This window comes from Mesoplodon bidens, assembly GCF_964165515.1.
Source record: "Mesoplodon bidens genome assembly, chromosome: 6".
In the NCBI taxonomy this organism is placed as follows: Eukaryota; Metazoa; Chordata; class Mammalia; order Artiodactyla; family Ziphiidae; genus Mesoplodon; species Mesoplodon bidens.
In genome coordinates this window covers 20037033-20060118 of record NC_138162.1, presented here as the reverse complement: position 1 = coordinate 20060118, position 23086 = coordinate 20037033, and the positions used below count along the sequence as shown (strand labels likewise).

The following is a 23086-nucleotide window of genomic DNA, read 5'->3' as shown; positions in this document are numbered from 1 at the left end:
ACCAAAGGACTCCCCATCCCCAGCTCCTGGCATCTGGCCGCTACTGAGGTGGAAAGGCAGTGACCTCCCCAGAGGGACAAGGGGGGCCAGCCTGAGTCCTCGGAGCTCACCTCAGGCCCTCGGGTCCTGTGTGACCTTGAACAAGGCCCTGACTCCTGCGTCTCTGGGCCTGGGCTTCCTCACCGGCCAGGAGTGGGCAGAGGTGGAGGGTCAGGGGGCGCCCGTTTATTTTGGCTATGAGAGCCGTGGGCGCAGCGTCTGGTGCCCAGGATGGACACTGGCCTGGGAACAGGGCTGTAAGAAGGTCTCTCCTCTGCCCCTGAGGCAGGCAGCAGGGCAGGGTCCTTCCCAGGCTCCGGCCAGGCTCTGCGGCAAGGTGGTGCCCTCGAGATGTTCCCGGTGCCGGTGGGTTCCGTGAGCCCCCGGTCAGCCCCGGAGGGGTCCCTTCTCTTGCCGTCTGGTCCACTCTTGCCCTCCGTGGAGAGTTGCAGTTGAGTGAAACCACTGCCTCCCCTTTCGGTTGGAAGGTGGTACTGTGGCCACATTTAGGGGCTTGCCACCCCGGTAACTATGTCTCCGGGCAGCGTGCAGGAGGCTGCCACCTGAGACCAGCTGAGCTGGAGACCCGCCGAGGGTCAGGGCCCCCCACCCCTGTTCTCAGTAACTCCAGTTTCTGCAGAGAAGGCGGACAGGGGAGGCAGGAGGTGTGGGAAATGGTGACACAAGCTGCCCCTAACCCCACCAGAGAGCTGCTGCACTGATTTCCATTAAAGCGTCAGGCGTTGGGTCGAGCACTGTCCCCTGAGATTGTCAATCCCAGGCAGTGCCCAGGAGCGCCACGAGCCCCTTCCCCTAAAACCGTGGGGCGACCTTGGGCCCTCTGCTCTTCCACTGTCCCCTCAGTCAGCCCTGCACGTCTCTGCTTGTCTGTCGTCTATCATTACTGCTGAGCCAGCCTGCCTTGGAAGGAAAAGAGGCTCAGGAGTCAACATTTTAGAAAATGCATTTGAGCCTGGGTTGGCTAATTCAAGTGCCCCAAGCATGGGTCACAGGCCGAGTCCTTAGACACGCAGAGCCTGGGTTGGTCAAGGGTTATGGGTGACCCAGCCAGTGGGCTGGTCAGTGGCCTCCAAGTCACGCGGAGTGTGAGCTGGCGATCAGACTTCCCTCGAGGAGAAGCTGGGGAAGGTTCTAGACTCCCAGACTTTCTCAGGCTCCAGGTGAGAGCCAGAGCCCTTGCTCTCTGTGGACCAAGAAGTTTTGGCCCTCGAGCATAGGGGTACTTGGTCGGCTCCAAGCGCCCTCGGCAACTGAGAGCGTGACCCTCTCAGGTACTGCCCCCGGGTGGGAGCCACCGGACGATCCAGACACGGGCTCTGAGTGTTCGCATCCAGAGGTCTCCCCGTCTCCACGCTTCGTGGCAGCGAAGACCCAGACGAACCAGTCGGGGAAAAAGGCTCCGGCCTCCGTGGTCCGATGCGCTACCCTCTTACACCGCACCCCTCCAGCCACCCAAACCCCGACGTTCCGCACTCCAAATTCAGGATCTCCGGCAAGCAAGGCAACTGCAGGTACCAATGGCCTATGTTACCCTCACACTTCCTCCACTCCCCGCCCTTCTCCCCACCTGCCACAGCTGTGCATGGGGTCACTGTTCCCTTGCAAGAGTGAGGGTGGTGGTCCCTAGCTCTCTGGGACGCATCTGGGTCCCGGCTCTCCCTCAGGCTGGCTCTGTGACCACGGCAAGCCACCTAGCCTCTCTGAGTCTAGGTTTTCTTACCCTAAATCAGAGGGTTGTACAAGATGGTTTGCAAACGAATTTTTTTAAGTAGGAGAATATTTTTCTCCCCAAGTCATGGCCTAAGGGGTTTTAAATTCTTTTAAATTAATTGCCAACATTTGAGCATGAGGAGATTTTTATATGAAACTTTTGATTTCTGGCTTACGTTGAAAAGTCAGATCTGGCAGTCCTGGGCCCACTTTCCTCAGGGCAGCAATTGCCTTGGGGCTGAGCCACAGCTGCCTCCTTCAGTAGAGCGTGTGCTCTCCGGTTTTCCGCAGTCCCCACCGCTCCCTCCTGCCTCCCCAATGCAGTGGCCACGTGGCAGGTGCCATGTCTCATTGTGATCACACTGTTGTCTGTCTCACATCCAGCCCAGTTCATCCATTTACGTCACCTGCCTGGACCCTCTTGGCATGAGTTTGCATCCCCCACTTTTCAGAAAACCCAGTCTAAAAACTCATTTCTATGAAGAGCTGCTCTCCATGAAGAAGTGTTTGGCTGGGAGCTCTGTTCTCTTGGCCTCCCTCTACCTCACTCTTCAGGAAACCCCTCCATGAGCCATAGCCCAGCGGGAAGCCAACGGATGCCCACTCCAGTGTTGTCTGAGTCTACGCAGAAGGGGCTCAGACTCTGGAAGGGTGAACAGGCAGTGAAAGGTGCACACCAGCCATTTCTTAGCAGTTATCGAGGAAAACTGATAAGACACACTGTGTGCTGAGGACCAGCTAATTAGGAATCCTGATTCACACCTGGACGGAAAGAGCCTTGGGCCTCCCGCCTAGATATGTGGGATGTAGGGTAGGGTGATGACTTGGTCCTTCTGGGACTGTGGGCCTTTCAGATGCCCTCAAGAGGCCCAAAGTTATCCATTAAAAATATACAAGTGATCAAACTGAGAACTCACTCAAATGAACCAGGGGGCTGGACCGATTACAGCCACATGATGAGTTGTACTCGCCTTTACTCTGGTTCAGAAAGCTAACCAGGAGCAAGGATGTGGTTCTTAAAAATGTTTGAAGCTATGCTTATTGTGCTTAGATCTCCCAAAAGGAGAGTAAGTAGTTAATCAACTTTGAAGGTAATGGTTTTCAGCTACTGTGTAGAGAAGGGCTAGTAGCCATTGTTTTTTGGCAACAGTAGTTATAAATCAGTTAAACAGGCTGGTCATCACGGACTTATTGGTGGTAGATACTGGCTCAACTAAATAATGGAATCACGGCTTTCAGATCATGATTTTACTCTCGACCTTGTGGCTGGGAGTTTTTGCATCTGCAGTTTCTGCAGAGAACTGCCTGTAGGGCCTGTGTGGTCTGTGGCAGCTCTCAGAACCCAAGAGTCACCATGTAAGCATCAGAAAGCGATGGGGCTTGCCTCTGGCTGCCTTTATGTGACCTGGAAGCCTTGTGGTGGGTGTCACACCTGGATTCCTAGCTGCACAGGTCAGGGGACACCAGGTTGTGAGCTGGAGCCTGCATGTTGGAGCTGGAAGTCATCACTGCCCCGGTCATGCTAGAACAGGTAGCCGCTCCCGTGTGTGTGCGCGCGCGCACGCGTGTGTGTGTGTGTGTGCGCGCGCCCGGGGATGTCCCCTGTGGAGCCGCTCGCTGGTTTTCAGCCAGAGGTGCCTATAGCAGGGATGGCTGATCAAAATCTGCTTTATCAGCTGAGCCATAGGAGGCTAATTATAAGAGTTTGTAACCTTAGTTGTGCTGAATTGTACCAATATGTTGGTCAGGCTGCACGAAAATCCTCCACAGATGGGTAACCATGCCCTGCACGCATGAGGCTTAAGATGGGGAAAGGAACCACTTCCCTGCCCCGGCCCTTCGTAAAAAGGAAGCATCTGTCCCAAGAATGAAATCTCCTTATTCTGCCATCTTAAAGGGTTAGGAGCTTAGTCAGCCCCAGGAACTTGACAACCTCACTCTCTCTGGGTTTTCATCTATAAGATGGGAATGACAGCGTGGACCTCATAGGGCGATTGGAGGATAATGTGGATGTAAAGCATCTGGACCAGTGCCTGGCCCATAGCAGGTGCTTCATAAATAAGAGTCCCCCCGTTTTTCCTAGGTAAAGAATTGAGGGGCTTTCTTTGCCAATTTACAGATGGTATCTTGAAGTGGGCAGGTGTGTAGCGCTCAGTCCAGGCATTTTACAGACAGTTAGAAGAGAGGGTCTTGTGTGTGGTGATGTCAACAGCCTCTGCAAGCAGGAGGCACTGTCAGAGTCGGGGGCAGGGGAATTGAGCAGGGCCTATAGGAGCCACCTGGGGCTTCCTTTCCCATCACCCCAGTGATCATCTGGAACCCCAGCCCCCATTGTCTGAGCGCTTGCCTCCTGGCATAGGGTGGCCTGGGTGACAATGGCATTTCCCAGAGTGGGTTCCCAGAATCACCATTTTTGAAGGATGTTAAGGAATCTCATATTTTTTAATGGGCTTCAGTGGCTGATTATATTTGGGAAGGTTGGGTTCAGTGAAGCTAGATGGGTCTCTGGTCGAACTTCTCAGAGCCTTTGATATCCTCATGCAAGCTGTTTCTCCTTAAGAAAGGCTGCTGGGTCAGCTGCTCATCCCAGATTGACTTGTTCCCAGAAGCCTTTATATCCTGGCACATCCAGCATCCCCAGTGAGCAGCTTGGAAAAGCCGTCACCTTCTGGCTCAGACGTTCGAGACAGAACGTTGGTGTTTCCCACCTGGTTGGACCCTTTCTCTGACTCCGGCGTTTACAGAGAGTTCTGGGAGAAGGCGAGCCACTCAGGAAGGCGCGTCAGTGGAGACACCCCAGAATCACTCAGGGAGCCAGTCCCTTGCCCCCGGTGAACCCCGACCAGACCTCCCCTGGTCTTTGGCCTCCCAGGGTGTGGGGCTACCCGGCTCAGCCTATCATGACTTCTCTGCCACCCAGGGACCCCTTGCGCTCTCTGGCCCTCCTGCTCTGCCAGAGCCACTGCCAGAAAACAGTCTGTCACCCTCCCTGCTCCTTGGTGGGACCTGTGTCAGCAGAATCTGGCAGAGCAAGTAGCGAGTGGCAAATCCAGATTACTTAGTGTCACGTGTGGCTCCCCAGGGGTCAAAGATGGGAGACCCTGGCCTGTGTGCCATCTACTCAATCAGTTGGAGCTCAGGAGTGCGCCCACATCGCACACGCATCCCCCCTGTGCCTGGACCTCCACCCACCCTGGGCACTGTCGGGGGCCTCCTGGGACTCTGATGAGGTATCAGGCAATTCAGGTGAGCCTGAGGCACTGCAAGTTTGGGGTTTGGGGCTCTGGAGCCCATCCGTCTGCTGGTTCCCCAGCATAAAGCCTCAGGCACTCACCCAGCCCAGGGGCCGGGGCAGTTCCCACGTCCCTGGCCTCGCAAGACCCCTCTGGCATACCCCTCCCTTAGGACCTGTTGCTGACCAATCACCGTGGTTTTTCCTTGCTCTCCTCTCCCCACCCAGCAGAAAGCGCTTTCAGTCGGAGGGTAGAAGGCAAAGCACAAAACCACTTTGAAGAGACGAATAGCAGTTCCCAGAACTCCAGCGGTGAGTGTGCCCCATGACAGTCACCCTATGCTGCCATCTCAGTCTGCTCCGGGATCTTTGTGGTGCGTGAGGGGGCAGGGTGTTGGGAGGCGGCTGAGGGCAGAGCATTAGAGGGCGGCCAGAGCCCGGCAGAAGCGGGAGGGGCCCTTTTTTCCAGGGCCATCCCTCCGGGCCTCAGGAGCACCTCCGGGACTCTTTGTCTCTTCCCCATGGAGAGAGGAACTCCCCTGCCCCATGACCTGTGTGATATACTGACTCGGGTGGCCCCCTTTGAGCCATTGCTATGTTTATGGGATGAACATCACAGCCATTTTTTTTTTCCAGAAGAAGCAAAGCGGGTACAGTAGAGAGAGCTGTGGCCTAAGAGCCGGAGGCCCCAAGTTCTGGTCCCCTTTTGGACCTGGGAACATCCAAAGATTCCCTTCCAGCCCGTACCAGCCCAAGTAGGCTTGCCTGAGGTTCCCAGTGGTGTTTTGGCGCCCCCTGGTGGTTGCCTCCTGCAGGACTCTAGCGGAACCCTAGAGCACCTTAGAGCAGCCAAAATCCACTGTCCCCAGCCAGACCTGGGGCCAGCCTGGCGGAGCCATGCGTGATCACAAGTCAGCCTCTGCCCGAGAAAGGCACAGCAAGCTGGTCTGCACAGTGCCAGCCAGGGCAGGGTGTAAAAAAGATTTTGATGCTTCCTTTATACTAATGTAAACCGTCACTCACTTTCTTGCTCAATTAAAGTTTAATTCACCAGAATAGGTGTTGGCCTGTGCTCAGCGCCGTGCTGGGCACTGCCTGGGTGCAGACAGATGACACACGTGGCTTGACCACCGGTCAGGGGCTTTATGAAACATCCAGGAGCGCAGACTTGCACATGCAAGCTTCCTCACAGTGATCTGAGCTCCAGCCAAGGCTCGACCCCAGCTCCACCATCTACAAGCTGGTGACGTGAGCTCGCCTCTCAATTTCACCTCTGCTGTGGAATGGGAATGGCACACACGTCCCTGTGGTGGGGAATATTCAGAGGGTGCCCTGCAGAGTTTACACACTCACATGGTAGGCTGTTTTGGAGGTGGTGGTTTTTTTTAAGTAAACCAAGTGAGTTGATGAATAAGTGCTCCGAGGAAGGGAGTGAGGTGTGCCGTGGGAGCCCCGAGGATGTTGCCACGATCCTTTAAACCGTAGAGAGCATGTCGACTTTTCCAAACTGCTTCATCCTTTTGGAAGGTATAACCCACTCAGCCCCTCCAAAAGGTGAGCCTTAAAGAACTGGAGTGACTGGCCCAAGGCCACACAGGAATAAGCAGCAGAGCCAGGACTGAAACCGCAGTCTGCCAGGCTGCACCCCCTGCCCCTCATTCCACCAGAGCCGCTGTTCAGAATTGGGAATGACGGTGTGAAGTGCCGCTCCCGCCGGCAGCCACCATTTATTGAGCGCTTACTGTGTGCCTGGCACGTGTTCAGAGCTGTATGTGTCTTAACCTGTTTTCATCCTTACCACAGCCCAGTGAGGGTCAGTGTTATTGTTATTCCCACTTTTTGGATGAGGAAACTGAGGCTCAGGAGAGGTCGACTGTTGTCCCAGGTCCCCAGCTTGTGAGTGGTGGAGCCAGGATTCCCGGTGTAGTCCGTCTGGCCCCGTTCTGCCGCCTCCTGCCCGGGAGGCTCACCTGACCACGCCAGGAAGCGCGGGGAGCTGCCAGCGGACAGAAAAGCCCTCAAAGCGCAGCCCTCCCTTGGCCGCTCTGGTGTTTGGCGCCAGACAGTACCACCCCGGTGCCAGGACCTAGAAGCAGCTCCCAGCTCCCTGTCCTGAACCGGGCAGCCACGCGTGGATCTTTTCTCCTTAGTGCTCTGTGGGCTGACTTTTTGAAAGTTGGGGGTGTCCTGGAGGGATGGCCCCGGCTGATCTCGCCCTGCCCGTGTGCCAGCCCCACGCCAGCTGCCCCCTCCTCCTCCGAGAGCCCATCTGGCTCACTCCTTCCTAAGGCCAGAAGTCATGACTGTCATCTCCGAGCAGCAGAACCAGAAGAGACTTAGCTAAACTGTTTCTCTTTTGCAGAAACTGCAAGTCCCCTGATTTCCAATCCTTTCCCTCTCCTGCAGAGTAAGTGATGGTCCCGTCGGGGGGCTGGAGAGGGCGAGGCAGGGCAGGGCATGAACTCCGCCAGCCACACGTTCGGGACCTCCCCAGAGCAGCAGACCTGGGCCGCCCTTCCAGGTAGACCCAGGTGGAGGTGGTGGAGGCACAGGGAGACCCAGCCCAGGCCGGTAGAGGAGTTTGGACAGGTGTCGGGCGGAGCTGTGACCATGGGCGGCCTGACTCTGGCACCCCCAGCCCTGCAGGAACAAAGCCTCCCCTTCCTGCTCACGGGGGCAGCCTCAGGGCGCCTCTTCCGAGCGCATCTCCGCCATCCTCCCGCTCTCTGTTCCCTACTCGGTTTTGCTGTCTCCTCTCTTTCTTTTTCCTTCCGCGTCCCTCTGCTGGGCGCGTGCTCGCGTTCCTGTGTGCTCTGATTCTTGCCGCCCTCCGGCCCGCTCCTCTTCCCTTTCCTGTCTTATCCCTGCTTCTCTAGCTCTTCTGTGTTTCTCCACTTCTCACCCTTTCTCTCACCCCTTCTCTCCTTCTCTTTATTGCCCTCCATGTCCATTATGTTGTTTTTGGTTCATTCATACGTCCATTCATTTGTTCACTCAGCAAACAGTGCCGTCTGTGTGCTTCCACTGGCTGAGAGGTGGGCTGTGGAACAAATTAGATGTGGTCTCCGCCCTGAGAGAGCTCTTGGTCCCTTAGTGTTATCCCCAGCGCCCAGAACAGCGTGGCACACAGTGAGCACTCGATAAATGCCGCTTGACTGCACTCGGCGGTCTTTATCTGCCAGTCTTCCTCTCTCCATTGCTCCTTCCCCCGCAGCCTCTCCCCCGCTAGCTAGTGACAGGGGGGCAGACAGGCCCAGAGCCCCGAGTGCACAGCCCCCATGTGTGTCTGGGTGCCCAGTTCCAAAGCTGCCTGCGGCCCAGCAGAAAGGCACCCGGGTTTGTGCTGCCCCTAAAACGGCTGCTCCGTTTCTCCCTGCAGAGCCCTACACGTGCGGCGCCTGTGGAATCCAGTTCCAGTTCTACAACAACCTGCTGGAGCACATGCAGTCCCACGCGGGTAAGGGCCCCACGGTGGACGGGGGCAGGGTACTGAAGCCCCCCTTATCCCTCCCACCCTCAGATCCTGTGAAAGGCAGGGACGGCCAGGGCCAGCCTGCGGCCGCTCTCCCAAAAAACAGTCACAGGACGCAGGAGCCCTGGTTACTCCACTGTAAGTCAGGGTGGTCTGTGCCCTGCGGGGGCAGCTGGCTTGGTGGCAGCGTAGCCAGAGAGGGGGTCGGAGCTGGAGAAGGCGTCCAGAAATTGTGACCTCTGCCCGGAGCCTAGAGGCCAAACAGGAGCTGAGCAGGACAGAGTCCTGGGCGTGTGTAGGGTTGAGTGTGGTTTGAGACCCAGGTGAGCGGAGGAAGGGGAGCGGGCAGTGGAGAGGGCTCAGCCCGGGGCAGCCTGGGGCAAGCCCCATTGCTTTCGCAGTCATACCCCCGAAGCAGCAGTCCTCACATGTGAGCGTGCATCAGTCACGAGGAGGGCTGTTGACAGCTCAGATTTCTAGGCCGCACTCTGAACTTCAGATGCGTGGGTCTAGGGCGGGGGCCCAGGACTCGCATTTCTGATAGGTCCTCAGGCCACACACACCCGGCTTGTCTGGGACCACACTTTGAGAACTGCTGCTGTAGAGCCACAGCTAGGAGTCTGCTGTCTGGACACCCTTTTTATCAGTTGTTTCGCCATCTGTCCAGCTTACAGTGTCAGCTCCCTCACTAGACCACCAGCCTCCAATTTTAGGTTTTGGTCATAGTAGCACTGATTTCTTTTTTTCTTTCCGTTAACGTCTTTATTGGAGTATAACTGCTTTACAATGGTGTGTTAGTTGCTGCTGTATAACAAAGTGAATCAGCTGTACGTATACATATATCCCCATATCTCCTCCCTCTTGCGTCTCCCTCCCACCCTCCCTATCCCACCCCTCTAGGTGGTCACAAAGCATTGAGCTGATCTGATTTCTGATCTGATCTCTGTTTTAGGCAGGCAGACAGTTTGCTTTAACAGGTAAATCCCAAATTCTCGGTGGTTTGACATAACCACTTCCTTCTCAGCCACATCACAGCCTAATGCACGTGGCCTTCCACGTGGAGATTCAGGGACCCAGACTCCTTCCTTCCTGTGTCTCCATCCTCCCCTGGATCACAGAGTCCTCTCTGTCTGACTGACGGGCGGGGAGAGAGGCACACTTCCTTCTTTACCACTTCAGACCACAAGTGACACATACATGCTCAAAGTCCAGAGCCCTGCCCAGGGACAGCCCGACAAGGGAAGCGGGAACATGGGGGAGACAGCTCGCTGACCTCGCCACCCTTCCCGCAGGGTGATCCTCTGGAGGCATTGGAGGTGATGTGAGAAAAGCGCCTGACACAGACGGTGGCTCAGTAAAGGCCAAAGAGGAGCTGACCGGGAAGGAGACTGAGTGTGTGCTTAGCTGCCGTCACTTCTGCCGTCACTGCGGTTGTTGTTAGTTATTGCTTGTCTCTCTCTTAGGTTTCTGAATCTTTCAGATCACCTTCCAGGTCTGGCCTGACTAGCACAGAGTATTACAGGGCGAGACGCTCTTCAGGCAGGTGCTGTTCTGTTACTGTGACCCCTCTTCGTTCATTCATTTATGCAGCGTATATCTGTTGGGTGTCTGCTGTACACTAGGCACCAACTCGTGTGATTTGGGGTGGGAGGGAGATAATTTATTTCTAATGTACTCATTAAAATCAGTGCAGGCGGGCTTCCCTCGTGGTGCAGTGGTTGAGAGTCCGCCTGTTGATGCAGGGGACACGGGTTTGTGCCCCGGTCCGGGAGGATCCCACGTGCCACGGAGCTGCGCGTCCGGAGCCTGTGCTCCGCAGTGGGAGAGGCCACAGCGGTGGGAGGCCCGCGTACTGCAAAAAAAAAAAAAAAGTCAGTGCAGGGACTTCCCTGGTGGTCCAGTGGTTAAGAATATGTGCTTCCGATGCAAGGGGTGCAGGTTCAATCCCTGGTCGGGGAACTAAGATCCCACATGCTACGTGGCACGGCCAAAAAATTTTTTTTTTTTTTTTTTTTTTTTTTTTTGCGGTACGCGGGCCTCTCACTGTTGTGGCCTCTCCCGTTACGGAGCACAGGCTCCGGACGCACAGGCCCAGCGGCCATGGCCCACGGGCCCAGCCGCTCCGCGGCATATGGGATCCTCCCAGACCGGGGCACGAACCCGCATCCCCTGCATCGGCAGGCGGACTCTCAACCACTGCGCCACCAGGGAGGCCCGGCCAAAAAATTTTTTAAAAATAATAATAAAATCAGTGCAGAGCTGGATTGGCTGCCATGACACGTGAGTTCCAGTCCTCTCTAACCGGTGTGTGTCTATACCATGTGACCTCAGGCAGGAAACTTTGTCGTCGTCCCCCCCCACTCTGAGTCTCCATCTCTAAACCAAGGGCACACAGACCTGCGATCTCCAGCTGCCCTCCTTACACCAAGGTTCTGTCTTCACGTGTCTCACACCTCCTGCTTGCCTTTGCTGTCAGCCATCCTGCACCAGGGAAGGCCTTGAACGCACTCAGAGCACTTAGACTTGACCCCGTGGGGAACCAGTAGCCAAAGTTAGAAGGATGCTGGGGACCACGGCCTGAGCACAGCACTTGGGCCCGAGACCCCCACGGCCCCGTCTCTGCTCCCTTCTCCTCCGAAACCCTCTGCCCCTCTGCCAGCTCTGGAAGCTGAGCCCTAATTAGGGAAGAGTCTGGGTGCCAGTGCTTCTCTGTCCCTCAGGCGGTTGGGCGGAGGCCATTAACATGCAAATCAAGGGTGCGCCTGGGGGTACCCCACCTCCCCCAAGCATCCCAACTTGTTTTCGGAGAAGAGCTTTGGGCTGCTTTGTTCTGGTTCAGTGCTGGCAGAGAATGCCTTGCCGGCAATCCAGTGCAAAGCCAGGCTGAATCCCAGCCAGGCTGAGTCGGGATTAAAGGATTGACTCCATAGAGAGAAATTAAGCATCATGATCTGCGCAGTTCACGGCGCTGCTGATAAGGGGGATCAGCCTCGAATAACAGCAATCTCATTAAGAGGCTGCTGAATGGCACAGGGTAATTCCCGCTAATAAACTTCCTTTCTGCGCTGTAGGAAAACCTTCCTGGCCCCTGGTGACAGTTTAGGAGCAGGTTTTGGCAGCAGTAATACTAAAGATAGCTAACACTTAGTGAGCGATGACTGTGTGTCAGGCCTGCTTATTGCGTCAGGGCTCCTCAACAAGCTGGTTGGCATTATCATCCCCATTATACAGATGAAGAAACGGAGGCTCAGAAATCATAATCACTGGCCCAAAGTTGCATGGCTCGTAAAAAGTACCTCACATCGTTGAGTTCTTACCTATTAGCTCATTTGATCCTCAGAACATCCCTCTGAGTTGGGTCCACATTAGTTCACCTTTATAGATAAGGAAACTGAGGTTAAAAGGGCTAAGTATAGAAAATGGAAGCACATATTTTGGGCAGAAGAATGTCAGTTAAAAATTACTTATCAATAAGAAAATTATTAGGCCTGTGCAACAATTAATGATTTAAATAATGATCATAATATTTAATAAATATAAACTGTTTCCATAATGTTTTGCCTCCAGAATGCAATAGCTCATTTCCTCAACTGTTATCAGTAGGGCAGATGCTTTGATTTTTTTCCAAGTTATAGTGCTGTTTTGCTTGTTTGTGTTTAGAAGTGTGCATTATGCAGTTCATTTTAGTGTGCTATTTCTGTGTTGTTTATTTTTTGTTCTTTTAATAAAAAGCGTAAATTTCTAAATAAAATAAAATGGCTAAGTAATTTGCCCAAGGCTCTGCAGCCACAGTATCAGACCAGGATTCTGACCCTCCCATGAACTCCAGAGCCGGTGCTCTGAACAGCCACCCTCTTCAGCAGGGTAGATGGGGTGGAGGATTAGGGATGGGGGAAGCCTCCTCAGAGGTCCTCTCTTCTAGCCTCTTTTCAAGTAGTCGGGGGACTGCAGCTAAGTGAGGCCTGGGGACTTTCCCAGGAGGCAAAAAAGTTGGCAACTCAGAGTGGTAGGATTTGGGAATGGCCACATTTAATTTCTGATCCCTTTGAGCTACTTCACCTCTCTGGGCATCGGTCTTCTCATCTGTAAAGTAGGCTCATCACCATTCTCCACAGGCTGGGTGAGGGTTCTGGAGATGATGTATGTAAAGTATTAAGGGCTATGGCACATTCTAAAATAAGACTGAATAATGCAGGTTTCTCTTTTTCCATCCCCTGCTAGAAACAACTGCTTCCTTCTTTCTGCAACTGATCCCTCCTTGGGAGACAGCCTTTATTCCAGCTTTGCATCCCGCCCTTTACAGATGTCTGTGTATCTGTACGTGTGTGAGCATGTGTATCTGTGGTACGTAGGGTTAGCCACACTGAATAAACCTTGTTTCCAGCTCAAGCTATAGAGCATTTACTGAGTACCTCACCCATTTAGCAGCATTATCTGTGAGATAAGGAGAAAAAACGGTTTTTTAATAAGCCATGCTAGACATCATTATCTAATTAGAGGTTGAGTAATCCCAATTTCAAGCCTTGCAGAAAGGCAGAGAATGAGGGAATCGCCCTGCAGCTTGCCCAGCCCTGGGATTTTGGAAGGAGGAGGGGAAACTGAGCCCTAGAGAATTGAAGTGCCTAACTCAAGGTTATAATACTCAGCCAAAGCCTGGTTCAAATCCCAGGCTTCCAAATCTCTGTACTCTAGCAGAGAAAGTCAGTAAGAATGGCTGCTGGTTTCCATTTTAAAATTTGTGTTTCTCTTTTTTACATGTGAGGTCTATTCATTAAAGGAAATTGGGAAAATGCAGAGAAATTGCAAAATGAAGACTCAGCCATAATCTCACTACTCAAAGTTAGCCACTGTTACTTTTTTTTTTAACAAATATTTATTGAGTATATATGGTGTACTGCTATAAAGTGAATGGTTTTTGTTTTGTTTTGTTTTGGTTTTTTTGGCTGCGCTGGGTCTTCGGTGCTGCGCGCGGGCGTTTCTCTAGTTGAGGCGAGCGGGGGCCACTCCTCGCCACGGTGCACAGGCGCCTCACCGCAGTGGCCTCTCTTGTTGAGGAGCACGGGCTCTAGGCGTGAGGGTCAGCAGTTGTGGCTCACAGGCTCCAGAGCGCAGGCTCAGCAGTTGTGGTGCGCAGGCTTAGCCACTCCGCATCATGTGGGATCCCCCCGGACCAGGGCTCGAACCCGTGTCCCCTGCATTGGCAGGCAGATTCTTAACCACTGCACCACCAGGGAAGCCCAACTGTTACTCTTTTAATGGTTTCTTTTCAGTCTATTTTAAAATCAGATTTATTGAGATATAATTTACATAAATAAAATTCACCAATTTTAAGAGTACAGTTTGATGGGTTTTGATAAATGTATAGTCATTTAACCACTATCACAAGCACAATGTATAGTGTTACCGTCAACCCAAAAAGTTCCCTTTGCAGCAAGTCCCTTTCCCAGGCCCCCACCCTGGCAACCACTGTCTGCTTTCTTTTGTTATAGTTTTGCCTTTACTGGAATTTTGTATAAATGGAATTATATGATATTTAGTCATTTGTGTCTGACTTCTTTCACTTAGCATACTTTTGAGACTCATCCATGTTGTTCTGTGATAAAAAGTATTTCTTTTTATTTCTGAGTAGTAGTTCATTGTTTGGATATACCACAATTTGTTTATCTATTCCCCTACCGATGGACATTTAGGCTGTCTCCAGCTTGGGGCTATTACGAATAAAGCTGCTGTGAATGCCCAAGTGCAAGTCCCTGTGTGGACTTTTTTTTTTTTAACATCTTTATTGGAGTATAATTGCTTTACAATGTTTTTAACTACTAGGTAGATACCTAGGAGTAGAAATGCTGGGTCATTTGGTCACTCTATATTTAACCTTTTAGGGAACTGCCATACTGTTTCCTAAAGTGGCTACACCATTTTTACATTTCCACCAACAGTGTACGAGGGGTCCAGTTTCTCCACATTCTTGATAATGCTCGTTATTATCTGACTTTTTGATTATAGCCATTCTAGTGCATTAAGGGATATCTCATTGTGATTTTAATCTGTGTATTCCTGATGACAAATGATATTGAACACTTTTTCATGTGCTTATTGGCCATTTAAATATCTTCTTTGGAGAAATGTCTATTAAGATCCTTTGCCCATTGTTTAATTGGGTTTGTTTGTTTTTTTATTATTGAGCTGTAAGAGATCTTTTTATCTTTATATACGAGGGCTCTATAGAAACATGATTTACAAGTATCTTCTCCCATTCTGTAGGTTGTCTTTTCACTTTCTTGATGCTGTCCTTTGAAGCACAAAAAATTTTGATGACGACTACCTATTTTTTCTTTCATTGTTTATGCTTTTGATGTCATATGTAAGAAATCATTGCCTAACCCAGGGTCACAGAGACTTAACTCCTCTGTTTGCTTCTAAGAGTTTTATAGTTTTCACTGTTACATTTAAGCCTGTATTCCATTTTGTGTTAATTTTTGTATGTGGTATGAGGTAGGGGCCCAGCTTCATTCTTTTGCATGTGGATATCCAGTTGTCCCAGCACCATTTTTAAAAAGACTGTTTGTTCCCCCATTGAATTGTCCTGGCACCCTCGTCAAAAATCAATTGACTGTAAATGTGAGGGTTTATTTCTGGATTCTGAATTCTATTTCATTGATCTGTACGTGTGTTTTTGTGCCAGTACCACACTGTCTGGATTACTGTGACTTTATAACAGCTTTGAAATCGGGAAGTCTAAGCCCTCCTACTTTGTTCTTCTTCAAGAGTGTTTTGGCTATTCTGTGTCACATAAACTTTAGGCTCAACTTGTCAATATCTGCAAATAAGACAGCAGGACTTTTGATAGGGATTGTGTTGAATCTAGATCAATTTGGGGAATATTGCCGTTTTAACAATATTGTCTTCCAGTCTTTGAACATAGGGTGCCTCTTCATTTATTTAAGTCTTCTTTGAGTTCTTTCAATAATGTTTTTAGTTTTAAGTGTACAAGTCTTATACTTCTTTTGTAAATTTATTCCTAAGTATTTTATTCTTTTAGAAGCCATTATAAATGGAATTATTTCCTTAATTTAATTTTTGGAGTGTTCATTGCTGACGTAGAGAAATATAATTGATTTTTTTTAGTATATTGATCTCATATCCTGAAACCTTGCTGAACTTATTTATAAGTTTTAATAGTTGTGTGTGTGTGTGTATTCCATAGGATTTTCTATACACACAGTCATGTCATCTGTAATCTGTAAGTAAAGATAATTTTACTTCTTCCATTCATGTGGATGCCCTTTTTCTTTTCTTTTTTTCTTTCATTGACCTGGCTAGAACCTCTAATACATATTGAATAAAATAGAGTGGACATTCTTATCTTGTTCCTGATCTTAAGAGGAAAGTTTTTCATGTTTAACCATTAACTGTGATGTTGGCAGTGGGTTTTTCATAGATGCCCTTTGTCAAGTTGAAAAAGTTCCCTTCAATTCCTAGTTTGTTGAGTGTTTTTATCATGAAAGGGTGTTGGATTTTTGTCAAATAATTTTTCTGCATCTATTGAAATTATCATGTGGTTTTTGTCCTTTATTCTATTAATATGGTATTGATTTTTGTATGTTGAACTAATCTTGTATTCCTGGAATAAATACCACTTGATCATGGTGTATAACCTGTTGTATATGTTGCTGGATTTGGTCTGCTCTGTTTTATTAAAGATGTTTGTATCTATATTCATAAGGCATAGTGGACTATAGTTTGTTTTTTCTTGTGACTTCTCAGTCCTGTTTTGGTATCAGAATAATACCTGCCTCATAGAATGAATTGAGAAGTGTTCCCTCCTCTTCTATTTCCAGAAGAATTTGTGAAGGGTTCTTTTAACGTATTATAGAATTCACCGATGAAGCCATCTGAGCCTGCGCTTTCCTTTCCTTTTCTTTTTTATGGTCGGTGTTTTGACTACTAATTCAGTCTTTTTAATAGATCTATCCAGATTTTCTACTTCTTGAATCAGTTTTGGTAGTTTATGTCTTTCTAGGAATTTGTCTATTTCATCCAGGTCATCTAATTTGTTGGAATACTACTGTTCATAGTATTTCCTTATAATCCTTTTTATTTCTATCAGATCAGTAAACTTGTTTTTTTGTTTTGTTCTGTTTTTGATGTCCTTTATGAGGTTGAGAAAGTTTCCTTCTTTTCCTAGTTTGCTGAGATTTTGTATCATAGGTGGGTATTGAATTTTATCACATTTTAAAGTGCATTTATATCTGTGGAGATGATTTTTCTTATTTTTGTTTTCCTCTTAGTATAGGGAATTACACTGATTGATTTTCTGTAACTATTCTATTTATGGGATAAGCTTCATTTATTCATGATATGTTATTATTATTTTTTTTATTTTTTTTATTTTTGGCCACATGGCTTGCGAGATCTTAGTTCCCCAACCAGGGGTTGAACCCCGGGCCACAGCTGTGAAAGCGCTGAGTCCTAACCACTGAAACTGCCAGGGAACTCCCATGATGTGCTGTTATTTTTATATATTACTATATTTAGCTTGCTAATAGTTTGTTAAGGATTTTTGTGAAGGATGTTGGTCTGTAGTTTCTTTTCTTGTAATTTTTTTCTCGAGTTTTGGATCAGGGTAATGACAGCCTTATAAAATGATTGGGAAATGTTCTTTCCTCTTCTAATCCTGGGAGAATTTGTTTAGAATTTGTATTATTCCTTCCTTAAATATGTGGTCGAGCTTTCCAGTGAACCCATATGGGAATTTTCTTTGGGGGAAATTATGTAAACTATGAACTGAATTTCTTAATAGTTATAGAACTTAAGAGATTTGAGGTTACCTGTTTCTTCTGGAGTGAACTTTGGTACTTTATGTTTTTTAGGGGGGTTTTTTTGTATGTTTGTTTGTTTGTTTTGCCTCACTTAAGTGGTTGAATTTATTGGCCTAAAGTTGTTCATAATCATTTTAATCCCTTTACTATGTGTAGCATCTGTAGTGATGTCCCCTTCTTTTACTCCTGCTACTAATAATTTGTGTCCTCTTTTTCTTTTTTTAATGTTTCTTGTTAGAGGTTTATCAATTTTACTGATCTCTACAAAGAATTAGCTTTTAGTTTCATTGATTTTTCTCTATTGTGTTTATCCATCTTCTGTTTCGTTAATTTCTGCTTTTATCTGTATTATTTCCTTTCTTCTGCTTATGTTAGACTCAACTTACTCTTTTTTTTTTTATAAATAGTAATCTTTTATTTATTTTTATATTTATTTTTGGCTGTGTTGCGTCTTCGTTTCTGTGCGAGGGCTTTCTCTAGTTGCTGCAAGTGGGGCCCACTCTTCATCGCGGTGTGCAGGCCTCTTCACTGTCGCGGCCTCTCTTGTTGCGGAGCACAGGCTCCAGACGCGCAGGCTCAGTAGTGGTGGCTCACGGGCCTAGTTGCTCCGCGGCATGTGGGATCTTCCCAGACCAGGGCTCGAAACCGTGTCCCCTGCATTAGCAGGCAGATTCTCAACCACTGCGCCACCAGGGAAGCCCTCAACTTACTCTTTAAACTTACTCTTCATATCTCTTAGTGTAGAAGCTTTATAACACTGATTTTAAATGTTTATTCTTTTCTAATATAATTATTTAATGTTATAAATAACATTTATTTAGATGTATCCCACAAATTTTGAAATGTTATGTTTTAATGTTTAGTTCAAAACATTTTCTGATCTCCCTTATGTTTCTTTGACCTATGGGTTATTTACAACTGTGATGTTTAATATTCAAATAGTTGAAATTTTTCCAAATATCTTTTTGTTGTTGATTTCTAATTTAATTCAGTTATGGTCAGAGACTATACTTTATATGATTTCAGTATTTTTCTATTCCACCTCCTTTTTCTGGTAATCTAGTTATATGTATATGGGACTGCTTGATGTTGTCCACTCTCTGTTCATTTATATTCAGTCTTTTTTTTCTCTTTTCTCATGAGAGTAACAATTACTGAGAGAAGACAGTTGAAATTTCAAGTTGTAGGTTTATCTATTTCTTTTTTCAGTTTTCTCAGCTTTTGCTTCATGTGTTTTAATGCTCTGTTATCACTTGCACACACACTTAGGATTATTATATATTCTTGATGATTTGACCCCTTTATCATTATGCAGGGTCTCTTGTTACCCCCATCATATTTCTTGTTTTGAGGTCTGTTCTTTCTGTAATACTATCACAAGCATCTCCACCTTTCTCTTCATTACTGTTTGTGTGGTATACCTTTATTTAACCTTTTACTTTTAACTTATCCATGTCTTCATATTTAAATAGGTTTCTTATAGTTGGCATATCATGGGGTCTTGCTTTTTTATTAAGTATGACAATGTCCACTTTTATTTGAAATGTGGAGACCATTTAAATTTAATGTGATTTCAGTATTATTGGGTTTAAATCTACCATTTTCGTATTTGTTTACTAATTGTTTCATTTGTTGCTTATTCCTTTTTCTCTAATTTTTTGCCTTATTTTGGACTGAGAATTTTTTATGGTTCCATTTTTATCTCTACAATGGATTTATTTGCTATAACTCTTTGTTGTTTTTTTTTATAGTCTATTTGGGTTTTGAACTATGCATTTCTAACTTATCAAGTCTACATGTAAAGGCTATTAGCCTTTTCGTATTGTGTGAAAAACTTTCAACAGAATCTTCTATTTCCCCTTCCTAGTCTTTCTTCTATTGTTAACATATGGTTTATTTCTACATATAATTACCACAATTCATTGTTATTTTTTTCCAGTGAGCAGTCAGTTATCTTGTTAAAGAGATTAAAAATGAGGGAAAACACTTTTTATATCCATTCATGTTCAGTTTCCAGAACTCTTTATTTCTTTCTCTAGATCCAGATTCTTATTTGATGTCATTTGGGGGGGGGTGATGTCATTTTTTTTTTAATACCTAAAGAACTTCCTTTAACGTTTCTTATAGTTGCAGGTATGATTTTTTTTTTTTTTGGTCCTTATTTTACCTCCATTTGTGAAAGATAGTACCACTGGATTTAGAATTTCCTTATTTTATTTTAAAAATATTTTTGTGGTTTTTTTAAATTGAAGTATAGTTGATTTACAATGTTGCATTAGTTTCAGGTGCACAGCAAAGTGATTCAGTTATACATACATACATATCTTTTTTTCAGATTCTTTTCCATTATAGGTTATTACAAAATACTGAGTATAGTTCCCTGTGCTATACAGTGGGTCCTTATTGTTTGTCTGTTTTATATATAGTAGTGTGTCTATGTTAATCCCAAACTCCTAATTGATCCCTCCCGCCTTTCCTCTTTGGTAACCATAAGGTTTGTTTTCTGTGTCTGTGGGTCTGTTTCTGTTTTGTATTGATATATAAGTTCATTTGTATCATTATTTTACATTCCACATATAAGCTATATTATATGGTATTTGTCTGGCTTACTTCACTTAGTATGATAATCTCTAGGTCCATCCATGTTGCTGCAAATGGCACTATTTCATTCTTTTTTATGGCTGAGTAATATCCCATTGTATAAATATAATTTAGATTATATACATTTAGATTATAAATATAAATATCTTCTTTATCCATTCATCTATCGATGGACATTTAGAATTTTAGGTTGACATTCTCTTTTAATACTTTGTTCTGTTACCTGCTGGGTCTGTTGTTATTCTTATTTTCGTTCCCCTGTACTTAATTTTTCCCCCTCTCTGGCTGCTTTTAAGAGTTTCTCTTGTCATTGGTTTTCAACAGTTTGATTATGATACTGTGCCTTGGTGGCGTTTTCTTTATGTATTTCTGCTTGGGGTCAGTTGAGCTTTTAGAACCTGGTTTTATGGTTTTCATCCAATTTGGAAAGATTCTGGCCATTTCTTCAAATATTTTTTCTGCCTCACCCCAGTTTTCTGGGACTCCAATTATATTTATGTTAAACTACTTAACATTGTCCATGCTCCATTTATTTATTTTCAATCTTTTACTCTCTCTGGTTTTCATTGGGTAGTGCTTTTGCTATGTCTCCAGCTTCACTGATTTTTTTTCAACAGCTGTTGTAAGCTCCTTATTGGCTAATTCCATCATCTCTATCCTTTCTAGGTCTGTTTCTATTGATTGGTTTGTCTCCTTATGACATAGGTCATATTTTCCTACTATTTTGAATGTCTGGTACTTATTAGATGAATGATATTGTGAATTTTATAGTGTTAGATGCTAGATTTTGTATTTTTTAAGAGTATTAAACTTGGCTTACAGTTTGTTACTTGGGATCACCTTAATACTTTGGACGCTTGCTCTTTAAATGTATTAGGGCAGATCTAGTGGCTTAGTCTATGGCTAACTTAGCCCCATAGTATTTCTCCCTGAACTTTAATCTCTGTCTCTTCAAGGGGACCGCTGGGCTCTGTTCAGTTCCCTGGTCCTACGCAGCAGCTTGAAAACTGCTTCCAGGCAGTAAGTGGCACAGTCAGAGAGCTCACCGCATTTGTTTCTTTTTTCTGGGATCACACCCTGGGTTGCCTGTATGAAAGCAGTCATACCATCATGATTAGCAGTTGTTTGCATCTGGAGGGCAGAAGTGAAAGTCCTCTCCCCATCTTTTTTTGATGCATAGATTTGTTCGTTATTTGACTTGTGAGTCTAAAATATGTATCTATAAATAATACATATGACATTATGATTAGAGCTTGCTTTTCATTATCTTATGCATTTTCCCATGTTGCTCCAATCTACATGACCACCTTTCTAGTGGCTGCAAAATATTCCTTGAGTGCACATCCCAGAGTCTCTTGACTAGTCTTGCAGGGCTGACTGAATATGTAGACGTTGGGGAAGCCTCTTCTCTAGGTATGAATAGTGTGGCCTTGACCTCTAACGCCTGATGCCTTTAACTGAGAAGAATGGAAGAAAGATGTCTGGCAACCCTGAACAGAGGCCACTGACCCATTCATATCTTCAGGTTGTGAATTCTACCTGTAAGATGATGTCTCAAGGAAATACACCCACAACAACAGCCAAAGAGCACAGAGAAACAATATTAGAATATTAGGCAAGTAGGTTCGTAGCAGAATAGTAATATTGTAAACGGCACAGCCCAGAAACTTAGGACTTGGAGTGTAGTTAAGCAATTTGTGGAATATTGTGTGATAAAAGATTGTGTGGCCATTTGTGATGACAAGCATGTAACTCAGACCATTTCCACTCAGATACGATCTTAAAGAAATGTCAAGGAGTAACCGTGCATAGAGTATGGCACCTGCCCATTACTTAAAACTGAATACGGCTGCATATGCACATGTTAACAAAAATTAGGGAAATGCAGGGAGGAGGCAACTAGGAACCAGGGGACCTGGGATGTCCGTCCCAGCTCTGCTGCTGGTTTTCTGTGTTTTCCTGGGCAAATCCTTTCCTGTATCTAGACTTTGGTTTTCACTTCCTACATGTAATGAGGGGGTTGAGAATTGTATACTTTATGTCACATAGGGCTTTGGTTTTGTGGTATTCATTTAAGTTTAGAATATACTAAAAAGATGAAAAGGCACACTTTAAAGAAGCAAGAGTGTGAGATGCTTTTGGCTTCTTGGAGTGTAATGGGCACCCCCTTCCGGGTCTCAGAGCTAGAACTTTGTGCTCGGGGGTGTTAGGGGGGCCTCCCAGCCAGACTCGGGACACAGCGGTTCCCATTCCCTGAGTGCTTACTCCATGCTGAGCACTGTACCCAGCTCTTTTCCTGTATTATCTCTTGTTAGTCCTTCTAGCAATTGTGTGATTATCTTCATTCTTCCAAGGGATGAAAATGAGGCTTTGCAGGCCTCAGATAGTTGTCTTAGGAGCCCGGATTTGAACCCAGGCCTGAGTCCCAGAGGCCAGTCTTGCCTTCACCCGCATGCTCTAGTTCTCCTCGCCTGGTGAGCCGGCAGGCCTCTTGCACTTCAGGGAAACACACTGTCCCCTTTGTGCCCGCAGCGGACAACGAGAACAACATCGCCTCCAACCAGTCCCGATCGCCCCCTGCTGTCGTGGAGGAGAAGTGGAAGCCCCAGGCCCAGAGGAACAGTGCCAACAACAGTAGGTCTTTCCTGGGCGGACCCGGGGGCTGGTGGAAGTCTACTACACCCACCTCCAGAGGCCTCCACCCCAACCCCAGCTCGTTCCCCTCTGCTCCCACATCCCCACCCCTGTGTGTCTCCCATGGTGGTGCAAGACCACGCATCATGGTTTCCAAAGCACTTTCACGCCTGAGACCTCATTGGTGGGAATTCTGACCTCGTGGGATGGACAGAGGCGGCCTGGGGAGAGGTGCTCTGTTTGTGGTCAGAGAACACAAATTAGTGACAGAGTCAGAATTAGAATCCAACTCCACTCTCCATGATTTCTCTTGTCTGCTTTTTCCTGACACTGTGGCCTCATGTATCTTATTCACTAGCGACTCCTGTGTTAGAGGCCATTCCTATATTGAGGAAGAGGTTAGACTGGTTGGCTTCAGAGGTCAAGGTGAATGACATGCAACAAGTGTTTGCACACATATCACTACAGTCTATTCCCATGCTCACGGCAGGCATTACTAATCAATCACAGAACTTTATTCCTATGAGACTGTCACATGTTAAAGACTGCCAAGACCAT

General features: G+C 47.0%; 1 protein-coding gene across 10 annotated transcripts in view; it reads left to right on the top strand.

Moving 5' to 3' along the window:
• ZNF618 (zinc finger protein 618) overlaps positions 1 to 23086 on the top strand; it is a 187137-nt gene that overhangs the window by 156179 nt on the left and 7872 nt on the right. For 3 of the 10 annotated variants that reach the window (XM_081238103.1, XM_081238105.1, XM_081238100.1), the window contains 5 exons: positions 1332 to 1571; positions 5231 to 5314; positions 7365 to 7409; positions 8382 to 8459; positions 22427 to 22528. In XM_081238103.1, the coding sequence (XP_081094229.1) occupies positions 1332 to 1571; positions 5231 to 5314; positions 7365 to 7409; positions 8382 to 8459; positions 22427 to 22528 (549 nt within the window). The remainder of the gene's footprint in view (positions 1 to 1331; positions 1572 to 5230; positions 5315 to 7364; positions 7410 to 8381; positions 8460 to 22426; positions 22529 to 23086) is intronic. The other 7 variants (XM_081238106.1, XM_081238104.1, XM_081238102.1 and 4 more) reach the window with 6 other exon arrangements.